The sequence below is a fragment of the Coregonus lavaretus genome (assembly GCF_964263955.1).
Source record: "Coregonus lavaretus genome assembly, chromosome: 31".
Taxonomy (NCBI): domain Eukaryota; kingdom Metazoa; phylum Chordata; class Actinopteri; order Salmoniformes; family Salmonidae; genus Coregonus; species Coregonus lavaretus.
In genome coordinates, this window is record NC_140018.1 from 20,178,727 (window position 1) to 20,193,513 (window position 14,787).

Below are 14,787 nucleotides of genomic sequence, written 5' to 3' on the forward strand. Positions count from 1 at the left end.
AGAATGTAATACATTGGGAAAACGTGCCTATCTGTTTATTTATCTGGCTTTATTTGCTGATAAAAAATAACCCACCGGGCACAGAAGTCAATTCAACATCTATTCCACATTGGTTCAACGTAATGTCAACCAGTGTGTGCCCAGTGGGAAGTCTGTCAAAGTTATTACCAAAGTTACTAAAATGAATATGAAACAGTTTACAATTGAGCAGGTTTGAATTAAAAAGGATTAGCCTCTTCAAGTGTGGAGAAAGTCGAATGTAGCTTTCAGTTCAAGGCCCTTGCACACAGCAGTGTTTGAGGGGCTTTGGGGACCATGCCTGAGCAGGCAACTAACATTGCCATTTAAAGAGATTTGTGTAAACTCGTTTTCAGCAGATAAATATGCAATAATCTGGAGTTAAAGCAGACAATTTTGAATGAGTTTAGATAATGTATAAACTTCAATTTCATTTTGACTTCATTGTTGGCCTTTTTTGAAAATCGATATTATTTTGCCTACATTTCTCTGCGTAGCACTCATATCTGTAGCCATGAAATGCTTTGAAAGTCTGGTCATGGCTCACATCAACACCATCATCTCAGACACCCTGGACCCACTCCAATTCGCATACCACCCCAACAGATCCACAGATTACGCAATCTTTATTGCACTCCACACTGTCCTTTCCCATTTGGACAAAAGGAACACCTATGTGTGAATGCTGTTCATTGACTACAGCTCAGCGTTCAACACCATAGTGCCCTCAAAGCTCATCACTAAGCTAAGGACGCTGGGACTAAACACCTCCCTCTGCAACTGGATCCTGGACTTCCTGACGGGCCGCTCCCAGGTGGTGAGGGTAAGCAACAACACATCCGCCACGCCGACTCTCAACACTGGCACCTCTCAGGGGTGCGTACTTAGTCCCCTCTTGTACTCCATGTTCACCCACGACTGCGTGGCCACGCACGACTCCAACACCATCATTAAGTTTGCAGACGACATTACGGTGGTAGGCCTGATCACCGACAATGATGAGACAGCCTACAGGGAGGAGGTGAGAGACCTGGCAGTGTGGTGCCAGGACAACAACCTCTCCCTCAATGTCAGTAAGACAAAGGAGCTGATCGTGGACTACAGGAAACGGAGGGCCGAGCACGCCCCCATTCACATCGACAGGGCTGTAGTGTACCGGGTCGAGAGCTTCAAGTTCCTCGATGTCCACATCACTAAGGATCTATCATGGTCCAAACACACCAACACAGTTGTGAAGAGGGCACGACAACGCCTCTTCCCTTTCAGGAGGCTGAAAAGATTTGGCATGGGCCCTCAGATCCTCAAAAAGTTTTACAGCTGCACCATCGAGAGGATCTTGACTGGCTGCATTACTGCTTGGTATGGCAACTGCTTGGCATCCGACCGCACGGCGCTACAGAGGGTAGTGCGTATGGCCCAGTACATCACTGGGGCCGAGCTCCCTGACATCCAGGACCTCAATACCAGGTGGTGTCAGAGGAAGGCCCCAAAAAAATTACACGACTCTAGCCAGCCAAGCCACAGACTGTTCTCTCTGCTACCGCACAGCAAGCGGTACCAATGCATCAAGTCTGGAACCAACTGGACCCTGAACAGCTTCTACCCCCAAGCCATAAGACTTCTAAACAAGACTGCTAAATAGCTAATCAAATAGCATCCGGACTACCTGCATTGACCCTTTTTTGCACTAACTCTCTTGCACTGACTCTATGCACACACACTGACACCCCAACACACACACACACACACACACACTACATACGCCCACACACACATAACATGCACACACATGCATACTGACGCCACACACTCACACTCACACACACACACTTTCACACTCACCATATACGCTGCTGCTACTGTCTATTATCTATCCTGTTGCCTAGTCACTTTACCCCTATCTATACGTACAGTACATAGCTACCTCAATATTACCCCTGCACATCGACTCGGTACTGGTACTCCCTGTCAATAGCCATGATATTTTCTACTCCCTGTATATAGCCATGTTATTTTGATTTGTTATTCACTGTGTATTTATTCCTCGTGTCACTATTTCTATTTTTTATTTTATTTGGCGTAGCATTTCGCTACACCCACTATAACATCTGCTAAACACGTGTATGTGACAAATAAAATTTGATTTGATATGATTTGTATGGTTGGAAAAGAACCCGTAAGTAAGCATATCACTGTTAGTCTACACCTGTTGTCTACGAATCATTTGGTTGTGCATCAGCAGTTTTTCTCTTGTTATTTCTGTCACTGACAGTCACTCAATTAGCCCGTGTCATTTAAAAATGTTTTAGATTGGTAAGTTAGTCTAGCCATCTACCTAAACTTGTAGTTATCATGGTCAAATTACCGACCGGGAGCCCCCCATTGATTTTGTTAGTCAATTTCACCCAGATATCATATTCAAAACTGTAAACATTTCTCTCCACCCCATGGCAAAATGAGTAGAATTTCATGAAATGAATTGTATAAAATAGCAAAATCTTCTCTCCGCCCATGGCAGAAAGTGTAGAATTGCAGCAAGCATTCTTTAAAATGGCAACATTTTCTCTACACCCATAGCAAAATGTGTAGAATTGCAGGAAATTAACTCTAAAACTTCAAGGTCAGGGGGCCCCCATCAAAATTTCCCTTAGGCCCCGCAAAAGGCTAGGGCCGGCTCTGATCACATGTGTGGGTATGATGAGTTCACATTTTTTGTGGCCCCCACCCCCATCAAAGTTCCCCATCCCTGGCCTAGCTAGGCCTAAAGGGCTACATGTAGCCTAAATAATGGGAGACTGGTGTGTTGTTAATTCATAGGCCTAAATGGATATACTCTTAGAAAAAATTGTTCCAAAAGGGCTCTTTGCAGAGGGATAGGGTTCTACCAAGAACCGTTTTAATCAGAAGAACCCTTTTTGGAAGACAAGGGTTCTTTGTAAGGCAAAGGGTTCTACCTAGAACCTTTAACATCCTAAGAACCGTTTTTGGAAGAAAGGGTTATTTGATGATTCTTTGGAAGGCAAGAAGGATTCTGTATAGAATCATTTATAATATTTTCCAGCATGCTCTATTGCAGGGAGATTTTCAGAATTTGTTTTACTGTAATATCTGTGTTTTTGCATGTACATTGATTGGTTTATTTATTTTTATGCTACACAAAAATGTATAACATACAGTTTTCTAAACTAATCCAATCTGTTAGTAATTGGATTTACTGAAATGGTTGTTCCAATTTAGATGAATGAGGTAGTCTCAGTATTCAATCTTCCCTACCCTGGCAGTTATTCTGAATGCAGGTTGCAGGTGATTAACAATTCCACTTGTTGGATATCCTAACTCTGACCGGATTACAATAGGAATTACACATCACTTTGCAAGTCAGCATAATGTTACTTGCCGGCCTGATGTTGCCTGTAAACCAGGAGATTCCTAACACCAATATGTTAGGGTATAACTAGGCCCTCAAATTAAGGCCTTATGATAAATGTAATGTATTTTCATAAATAATTCGATTTTAAAGGCTAATAAGTCCGGTGGAACAGTTCATAGAGGGTTCTAGGAAGAACCTTTTATAGACGGTTCTAGAAATAATCTTTAGATGATAAAATGGTTCTTGGTAGAACCCTGCATAGAGGGTTCTAGGTAGAACCATATACAGGGGGGTCTTTGAAGAACCCTACATAGATGGTTCTGGATAGAACCCTCTGCAAAGTGTTCTACACAGCACCAAAAAGGGTTCCCCTATGGGGACAAACCAAAGAACTCTGTATGGTTCTACTTAGCACCTATTTTTCTAAGTGTAGGCCTAGACTACACTCAGGAAAATCATCTAATGTAGAAATTCACAAATAATAAACAATTGCATTAAAACATACATTACTTTTGTCATAAACCAACACATAATCACGTGAAAACATTTTGTTTATGGAAATTACAGGTGGCCATGGCATGCACAGATGCTTGGGTTTGAGAAAAGGACTGTCTGTGGAGATCGATGTTGACGCTCTAGCTGAGACCATTGTGTCTTTCATTTGTGAAATCAGAAAACCTTTACGGCTTTATAGGCTTTATAAAACTGAACAGCATTGAGTCACGTCGCGATCACATTGGCATTTATCCACAGCGTTTGAAACTTGATAATGATGCATAAAGGATATGGTAAATGCACCTGTCTTGTCTGACCGAAGTCACTGTAGTTTTCAATTCAACACCAATATAATGTACACATTCTGTATACCCTGTTATCACCTGCAGACCGAAACGCCACTGCTCTGTTTCACTGCGGGGCTCGCTTGATTGGTTGGTCTTTTTGCCGCATGGAAGGCCTCTAAATCAGATAGCCTTTATCCATTACTCTGTAATATAGGTCAGCATAAAGGGGTGGATTGCAGAGCTTTGTTTACCATACAGGCCATCTGGAGTTCATTGCGCGTCGAATCTGCTCACGGGAGGCACGCGTCCGGCAGACGACCCTTTGCGTAATAATACTGCAGCGTGAGAGGGGGATAAGGAGACCTCTGGTGACCTCAACCAAATGCAGGCAGATGCACGGGTGTTCACTTTGCACACTAGAACTGAATAGGTCTGGGTTTATGGTGCAGCTAGACTACAACGCCGCCTTTGTTCTGCAGTAGGCTACCGCCTTAGGCTGAGCCACTGATGCATTATATTACAGAAATTATTGAAAATAGTAGAACATTTATATTAGAATGTGCATTATTCGTACCGTAATTAAGCCTGATCCTTTTCAATGTAGGCCTATTTATCTTACCATGGATAGCTCCTATTCGGTCTAGGCGTACATTATACTATTTTTAATAATTTTGTCATCTGTGTGTAATTTAATTCAGGGTTCGAATGAATAACGGAAAATCACAATAAATCAATGCCCTTCGTATGGGACAGGACAGGACGGGTGGGGGTTGGGGGAGAGAACGAACAGATGACAGGCCATATGGAGACGGCCCATTTGGGGTGGGCATATTTGGATTCCCAATACTTCATGAAGGTTTCTCGCCATGTTAGCAAAATATTTATTTCACATATGATTGGACGAGTATGAAAATACAGCAGTAGGCCTATAGGCCTACATGGACACAGCTGTTGAGAAACATCGATAATTCATTATTCGACTAGGCACACTTGCAGTTTGATAATTATGCATTCCGCAAGAGCCGATATATGTTCGAGAGAGATGGTGTCTTTATCCTTCTAGATTTAGTTAAAAAGGACTAACTTTCGCCATATCAGCCTATGCCTACACTTATTCATGGATATACTATTAGGCCCCTATATATTATGGTATGGCTTACATATATTTCGTACGGTAGACTATCGTGCTAATTGAAAATGTAACCTATAAAAACGCATCAGATATTCACATTTGTTTTCACACGTCGATGGTAAATATATTTTCAGCAGAAAAAATGATGTAAATGCAAAATGTAATGATTAAGGCAATCGTGTGTATTTTTCTGCCCAACAACATGTCTATTGTCTTTATGCTTATTGCAAGGTGTATAGATCATCTGGTAATCTCGGTAATGTCAATTACAAGAGTGAGGGAAAAGGGGGGTTGGAGCGTCCCATTTCGAAACCCCTCCGATTTGTTTAGTAAACCGGCAGATGCTACCTCTTCCCCTCTGAATAATTCTCATAAGAGAAGTGGATGAACAGCACAAGGGAGAGGAGCAGGGGGGCCGCGCTTTAAACTGTGCACGGCGATGATAAACTGGGTTGCTCTCCTCCTCTCTGTCAGATGGCTCTTTGCATCAGACGCTTTTGCATGACAGTCTCGGCTGGCTCTGCCTCCAGACTGCACCAAAGCTCTCTCCTCTCAGTGTGCCGCTTAGATGTAACCTATCCTTTTAGCATTTTCCCCATCTTTTGAACAGGTCCGGCGGGTCGTTTAGAGCACTATCAGTGGAATATATGGGTGTTTTCATCATGGCACCAATTTCCACCTTGGCAGCGCAGACAATACAGCAGAATCGATGTCACAGGACATTTTTGTTCAGCATCATCAGCGGAGGAGATCATCCTTGGTACCCAACCGGATGTACGGACTGTTTCGATGTTGTTTTGGGGGAAATGAGAGTTGATTGTAAAGGCATCTCGGCAAGGCATTTCTGTAAGTTGTTCCGCTGAATTGTTGCAAATGTCAAAATATATGTTTTCCTCTGCGTTTTGACACACTATTCTGTTTTTCTAAAGGGGGGTGCAACTAATTTAAATTCGCATAGACCTTAAGCCTAGGTAGGCTAAATATGCATGTATTTTGTTATTTTTGTAGCCTAAATAAAGTGCTATTAGGCCTACTAAATATGGGATTGTTATTATATAGCCTAGCCTATATTCTTTACATTTAGCACCTTCTCTATCCGTTATGTGACAATGTATTCTTGATTCTGTCAATATGGCTTCTGTTTATCCCCCAAACCAATGTGTGTGTGTGTCAGCTTTACCACATTGTATCGCCCACTGTATTTCTCCAATATTGAGCTAACCCCCTTATGATGCAGGTGCGTTCAGTCCCTCCACCTCCTAACCCACCCCGCCCGACCCCACAAAAAGCGGGGATGACTCTCGTTGTGCCTCCTAACCCCCCCCCCCCCCCCCTCCCCTCTTTCTTACCTCTGCTGCATTTTGCATGAGCTATCTAGGTCATTAGTATTTTAACGTATTCAAGACTTGACAAAGCTGATGAGAAGCCAGATGGGCCCTCTTCTATTTTTTTGTGGGAGTTGAGCAACAGGACCCAATGCAGCAAGCGCTGTCTTTTCGCTGCTGTCACTCGGGCCTGGCGTTCGTTGCATCAGGGATCGGGCTATCTATATTCAAGATACATAATAATATAGGCTTACATCTCATGCACTCGGGAGGTTACCACTGCCAAGATAGGCAGGCTAATGTAATATGACATAACAGTTATTTGTGTGCGTTTTTTTCTTATCAGTAGAGTTTGGTCTTATTATTTGTAATGTCCACCCGCATCTTTACCACGGCAAGGGGTGACAGTAATGCCACGGTGAATGACAATGCACGAGCATTACTTTATTAGATAAGACGTTTCGCCAGCTGGTGAAATACGTAGTCGTACATTTTGGTGCAAGATCGCTGCTTTCAAGGTTGCCCTCCTCACGCGCACTGCAACTCGTCAGGCAGTTGTCATTGTACACTAGCTATCCTGTTACAGTGACACAGAGAAAGACTAAAGGGGCCCGGTCTCTCCTCGTGTTCACAGCGGACCTTGATTTAAATGTCCATACAATTAAGGCACGCGGTGAATGCCAAGAGAGAGGGCAAATATCATCGAGATGTGCGTTGAGTGTGCGTTAATGTTTGCCGTTATAATGGGTCGTCAGACAAGCCTCGTACTTCCAAAGGTGAAAGGTATTTCTTGAAGGTTCTGTCCTGTGCGTTGTGTTAGCCATTTTGCAGGAAGCGATTGGAGCGCGCCATTCAATTCTCTGCTATAGCCTGCACTGTTTGTTAACTGCTGTAAAGTCGAGGTGAAATCTCATCCATAGAAGTGAGCACGCTGCGTCTTGCGGATAAGGGTGGAGTAGGAAAATTTAGAACTTTATGGTTTCCTAACTGGGACACTTAGAAGCTATAGAAGTGACTCTGGATGGTAATAAAATGCAAATTAACATGACAATGTTAAGTGAAGGACTCTGAAATGGATTGCATAACTTCCTATAATGGAAAGAAAGAGGCAAACACATGAATGCGCACAACGTTTTTCGTGATGTATGGTCAACCTGAGATGCGTAAAAGCAAATTCACAGTAGAAATCAGGACATCAGTGACATAATTCGTGTGGAGGAAATAGTAGTGCGGCCTAGCAGTGCATGTCAAATGGAATACAGTAGGCTATTGTTATACATGTTTCAGGTCAGAGTAAGAGGATTTGTGCAGTTATGTGATACGATGGACCTTTTCAGCCATGCAAAACGCAGTGATTACATTCTCTCATATCAGCAGGGATTCACAAAAGGGTTGTGGATTATGTGGATTACGTTTTGCATGCATGCACATTTTGCAATGTTCTGCTATTATGATTATTGTTGTATACCAATCTGTTGGCAATAAAATCTCACAATGCACAAAATAATGTTAAGAATATATTTTTTTAAACCACATAAATTACGCATCAGTTTAGCTTTTTTGGGGGTGCACTATGTTCAGACAATCCACAAATGTGAAACTATAAAATGGTTTGTCAAACTGCAATGCAGAATGCTGATAGTTAAAATGTGCATAATGAAACTCATTTTCTATATTTCTGATAACATTCCTGAAATGTTTCTGTTGGTAAAGTGCATTATCACAAACAGAAATAGTGACATAGCTTGTGTTAAATTAATAAATCAGTCATTTACAGTATTTTTCCTTTCGACAGATTCTGTATTTAAGAGAAATTAAATGTTGAAGACTGGTATCTTTTTGCAGGCAAATCGAACGAAGGAGCATAACCTACATTTGTAAATTTGCCACTTTTCCTCACAAGAATGTCCATGCAATATGGTGTGAACGTCAGCCTGATTATGGGTGATATGCCCTCTGAAAACAACTCGAGTAACAGGAAAAATGAATGTTTTTTATACTTTGTTTCGTTTATGTTTTACCTCTATGCCTTTGCATTTATAAATAAACCCACAAAGAGTGATTACAAGTACAATACCTAACGGTAAAAAGTTCTGCTTATTGTAGTTTGAGATAATAACTCATAGTACGAATAAGCATTCCAAAGCAATGAGCACGTTTGGTTTAAAAAATATTATTTATGCAGGCTATACAAATTTAACATATCTCTAATGATTTAATTGCTCAAATTAAAAGGCGTTCCAGACAAATGAAGACCGTACAATCATTTTGGAGACATATCATGAAGACGGTTGAAGAGTGTCCATTCTGACACCTACATTTAAAGTTGTTTTTAGGCTAGTTTATTCTGTTTCTTTGCAATAAACATTTATGGTTATTATAACACAGGATTTCAGATGTGATATTTTACATTCTTATCGAAAGAAAAAACAATGACGTGCAGACTAGGCCTAGGCTGCCATTCTATCATATTTAAACACATTAAGAAAATATTGTATCAAATTATGTAACATTTCCCTATTCCAATTGGATAGTAACATTTTACACAGGCCTGACATGCCTGTATGCATCACATTAGGCCCATTTCATTTTGGGCAAAAAAGTTATTTCAATGCACTGATTTAAATTTGGCCTAGGCTACTTAAAAACATGTGGATATGTTTTTGGGATATGACACAAGACGCTGTGTTGACTTTCAATTAAAACATATTGTGACAAAAGGAAAGTTATGTATAATTCTAAAAGTGCAGGCAATATCTGAGACAGTTCAGTCCATACTCATGCAGCCAATATGAAATTGGAATACTTGAATATGCCTCAGTTTCTTCAACGCTTTTCTGAATTTATAGGCCTCAAACTTTGAGCGGACACTGACCGCAAAATTTGGTGAACTAAGTGTTATTTTTAATCTTTGGAAGTAGCTTAACTGAAGAGGCACTATGAGAAAGGCGCAAACAATACACATTTTATGATGCGTAAAAGTACACTGTGCGTGGTTTTACGCACCGCATTGAGGTAGGATAGGCCTGTATTTAACTAAACCTTTATACGCGCGGGTTATAGTTTTTTTGTATTGGCTAATCTAATTAGAAATCAGATAATTTGGGAGTGTACATTTATACCATACCAGAGGTTTTCTGGAAGAATTTGTATGGATGATAGAATGGTGGGCAGCCATTTTTTTTTGTCACGTATGAAGACAAAAATAGGGTGGGTTCCCTGCAAGATTTTGACAAAGACCATATCTCGGTGCTACCTTTCTGAGGAGATACATACACTCAATGCAAGACCTGTCCATCACACAGCGGCTGTGCTGACCTCCGTTCTGTGAATTTATAATTTTCACACACACACACACACACACACACTTAAAATAAAAATTGTAATAAATTGTATTTATATTATGTTGGGAAGAAGTCAATGATCCTTATTTGGGTGGGCATTTCTAGTGGGTATGTAAGGGACACTGCTAAAAGGATGCAATGATTCATGACATTTGAATAGACCTACAACCCAATTTAATAGCAGGTAGTCTACTAATGGCTATAATAGATAACAAATGCACTGAGCTGTGTGGTCTACCTTGTGGTCATAAACAAAATGTCAGTTTGGTCGAACAACTCAATTAGCAAAAACAATGAGGCCTAATGGTACACTCATTTTCTAGGTGGACTTGCATTTACTTATATTATCGGTCTAATAACCAAGACCTGAGTATTAGAAGAAATTAATTCCGAATATGTTTTATTTAACTATATTTCCAACATATGAAATACATTCAAAACCGCATATAAACCAACAATACATAAAGCCAATACGGAATTCTAAAGTGCATTATGTTAAATTCTCATATCATTCAGAAACTTTACTTTTAGAACAAAGAACACTTATTACAGATAACAGCACTTCTGATTACGAAGATACATCACCTTAAGTGTAAAGGCATCTTTAAAGTCTCTCAACTAAATATAAACACACACGTTGGCTGGTGCCTACGCCATTCCTTCTACAGTACCAGGAACATAGGAGAAAATGGGAATGAACACAAACTCAAACACAGATACACACATCACAGAGGTAAAACAGAGACACAAAGAGAGGAGGAATTTTCTGCTGAATGATACAGACATCCCCATGGTGACACAGGATCCTGACACCAGGGGCTAAGTGACCAATAGGAGGCCAGTAAGGACTGTGCTGATGTCAGAATGAAGTGAATGAAGCAGTAACACAGCAGGTCCTCTCATATCAGTCTATTGTTATAGAATGATGTGAACTGTTTAACACTAAAACCAAACCAGAGATGGAGAAGGAGAGGAGCGAGGATGGATTAAATAATTCAGAGAAGGCGGCGGTGGCTCTGAGCAGATGGTAAGTTACTGTAGTGTTGGGTATGCTGGTGTGTGGTACACTGGGTGGAGATGAAGTTTTCAGCAGCCTGTTCCTGTCAGTGGAAGGAGAAGCCGGAGGCGGGGAGACCTCCACACCACTGACTCACAAACTTCAGCACATCCTGGCACTCCGGGCTGTGAGTGGTCTGGGAGGAGGACACACACAGACCAGCTAATCACATATCAGATCACACACATACAGGGAACCACAGGGAAGAATGTGTATGTGTGTGTGTGTGTGTGTGTGTGCGAGTGCGTATTTGTGCCTGTGTGTGCATGCAAGCAGGCATACATGTAAAAAGTGGGTCTTCAAATCTCTGTTTGTGGACATTAGTCCATTTAACTAAATCACACCTCTGCAATCCAAATCACACACAGGAAGGATGATGATGAAACACACTGAAATGAAATGGGCCCTTCTCTGGCCCCCAAGACTCAACTTTACACTGTGTACATTCTAAACCTGCGTGAGTGCCTGTGATCAAAAGTGTGGATTCATAATAAATCAAACCCAGTGTTTCATGCAGTTAAGGACTGATGGACTAGCAGCTAAATCAGCAGAGGAGGTAACAAGCACAGTGATGTAGACTACAGAGCTAACATAACAAACCCCCTTCTTACTTTTGTGGCCATTATGAATTTATTCCAGTCATCCTTGTTTGCTGCCTTGCCAGGTCCTTTGAACTCAATCTTATTCCGCAGGACCGGATAGCCTAGGTTGCATAGAGAGAGAGAGCTTTCATTATGATTGCATTCATATTAATAGTCAACCAATTAACAGATCTGCCATCGTACGTGGGTCTGCTAACTGCCTCCCTGAACACAACACACTCATCTGGGTGTTGTGGGAGACCAGTCAGTCCCTGTATCTCTGGATAGCACTGCATCTCTGTACTGTATACTAGAGGTTATACACCACTGTGTCTTGTCAGTTACAGTGCCTTCAGGAAGTATTAATACCCCCTTGCCTTATTACACATTTTGTTATGTTACAGCCTGAATTCAAAATTGATGAAATATTTTTTTTTACACCCATCTACACACAATACCCCTATGACAAAGTGAAAACATGTTTTTGCAAATGTATTGAAAATGAAATACAGAAATATCTCATTTACATAAGTATTCACACACCCCTGAGTCAATACATGTTAGAATCACCTTTGGCAGCGATTACACTTGTGAGTCTTTCTAGGTAAGTCTCTAAGAGCTTTGCACACCTGGATTGTACAATATTTGCACATTATTATTAAACAAATTATTCAAGCTCTGTCAAATTGGTTGTTGATCATTGCTATTTTCAAGTCTTGCCATAGATTTAAGCCGATTTAAGTCAAAACTGTAACTAGGCCACTTTAGGAACATTCCATGTCATCTTGGTAAGCAACTCCAGTGTATATTTGGCCTTGTGTTTTAGGTTATTGTCCTGCTGAAAGGAGAATTTGTCTCTCAGTGTTTGTTGGAATGCAGACTGAACCAGGTTTTCCTTTAGAATTCTGCCTGTGTTTAGCTCTATTCCGTTTCTTTTTATCCAAAAAAACTCCCTAGTCCTTGCCGATGACAAGCACACCCATGACATGATGCAGCCACCACCATGCTTGAAAATATGAAGAGTGGTACTCAGTGATGTGTTGTGCCGGATTTGCCTCAAACATAACGAGTTGTATTCAGGACAAAAAGTTAATTTCTTAGCCACATTATTTGCAGTTTTACTTTAGTGCCTTATTGCAAACAGGATGCATGTTTTGGAATATTTTTTATTCTGTACAGGCTTCCTTCTTTTCACTCTGTCATTTAGGTTTGGTGCAGGCCTATTCTGAGCAAGCAGGAGTCAGCACCCTGGACAGCACCTCTGCTCTGCATACCAGTACAGTATACACACTCTCACCTGTCATCAACTAGTTAGGTTGAAGAACAAAATATGTTGGGGTTCATATGAAACCTTGTGAATGCATGCAAATAACAGTAATAACATGGCAATTATAAAATAATTATCTAAGGTAAAATACTCTCCAGTAATAGCCCCCTCATACCCACCAATACTTTTCACGCCCCTAGAGTAGATATGGTACAGTCCCAGACACCAGGGTAATGCAACAGAGAAGGGAGAGGGTAAGGTGCTCTGTAGGGGGGGTTCTCCCACCTACCTGTGATGACGCAGGGCAGGGAGCGGATGCCCGTATTGGCTGCCAGTAAAGAGGCTTCGTAGGTGTCCCTCTCGTCTTTGGGCAGCACCTGCTCCACCCGCTGGTCCATGGACACCGTCAACACCCAGTCACGGATCTCCTCTCGCTGGGCATCCTTGGACACGACAACAAGATCAACAACAGCCTCATACCATAATACCATTGCAGCCTAATGTCACAGGCAGTCACAGTACAGCAACATTACACACAGTCATTATATAGTAACATAGCAAAGCCAACAATATAACCGCACAATGATATAGAGCTATCAAACTAACACTGGCACAGAGCAGTCACATCACCACAACATTTCAGACCTGTCATGTTATAAGACATTATAATGACACAGCAAAAAATCTACTTGTGCCTTACAGTGACGTGTAGCTTAGCAGGGAAAGGAACCTCGAAGGGGATGTCAGTGTCTTGGAAATCAGAGTGGTCCAGAGTATCTAAGTTCCCTTCCTCTATCCCCTGGAAACACCACAACAGGCATCAAGACAACATTCACTCACTACCTCTTCTTCAAACAATCTAATTAAAACACAACGGATACAGACAAAATGTGATGTGGGATAGTTACTCATATCACTGTTGTTATGATAAAATGTATATTGCTATCGATCATATAAGCTACTTGTGAAGATTTTATGCTCAGTGAAAAAGTCTGCAGCTTTAGGTAAAGCTGAGGTGAAACCGCCTCAGGTAAAGCTGAGTGGAGACTCACATCAGACAGATCCAGGAAGCGGTTGAGGAAAATAAAGGCCATGTTCTCCCAGCCCAAAGCCTGTGGAGATAATCACATTTATCATCATCAGCCTGACATTCACAACTAAATGCCAATACTGAAGTAGAAAAAAACATATGAAAGAAAAACAGTTATTCAACGAGTGGGGAGATTTTCCATTTTCCAAAATAATTTCATTTTTTTTCATTTTCCAAAATCATTTCATTGTGAACGTGGGGCGATAGGCTACTTCACAATGCTGTTTGGGCACAAACGTATTCATAACACCTCCAACGGGCCTACCTGGAGCACAGACAGACTCAGTGGACATTGATCAGAATATTTCCCAGGGGGCTAGCAACACCAACCCCCCAAGCCCCTCTCTGCCTCCCGTGATTGGCTGAAGCTCATACGAACAGTTATCTTACCCTGGCAGCCATGCCTGCCTCGTAGAAGGCCTTGTCAGCTGGGATGAGCTCCGTGTGGCGCAGCAGGGATATGGACAGCTTGGCAGCCACGCTGACCTGGAGGGATGGAGAGGAAAGAGATGGAGGACGTGAGTGTGTACCGCAGCTATTACTATACAAAAACTGGCTGGGTAAAATAAAGGGTGAGTACAGTATATACCAGGTCAACCCCATTGGCAGCGGATCGCGTGGCGTAGTAGTGAGAGATCAGCAGCATCTGCTCAAACTCTTCGTGGGCAGGAGAGTTGGCCTCTGAAGACTTGGTCAGGTTCTCACACTGCAAACAGACAGACAACGAGACCATGAAAAACAGACCCTTGTACTTACACACTATATACCATATATGGTCATTATACACTGTGACCTGATACTGTCACTATAGTCCCCTGTCT

General features: G+C 41.6%; 1 protein-coding gene across 1 annotated transcript in view; it reads right to left on the bottom strand.

Annotated features, from left to right (window-relative positions):
- Positions 1 to 10,354: 10,354 nt before the first annotated feature.
- The window catches only part of LOC311106661 (intraflagellar transport protein 172 homolog), a 32,256-nt gene continuing 27,823 nt past the window's right edge, over positions 10,355 to 14,787 (bottom strand). The window contains exons 41-47 of the mRNA XM_084149055.1: positions 14,556 to 14,672; positions 14,357 to 14,452; positions 13,929 to 13,988; positions 13,577 to 13,675; positions 13,166 to 13,319; positions 11,640 to 11,731; positions 10,355 to 11,164 (exon numbers count right to left, since the gene is read on the bottom strand). Of these exons, the coding sequence (XP_084005181.1) occupies positions 11,075 to 11,164; positions 11,640 to 11,731; positions 13,166 to 13,319; positions 13,577 to 13,675; positions 13,929 to 13,988; positions 14,357 to 14,452; positions 14,556 to 14,672 (708 nt within the window). The 3' untranslated portion in view covers positions 10,355 to 11,074. The remainder of the gene's footprint in view (positions 11,165 to 11,639; positions 11,732 to 13,165; positions 13,320 to 13,576; positions 13,676 to 13,928; positions 13,989 to 14,356; positions 14,453 to 14,555; positions 14,673 to 14,787) is intronic.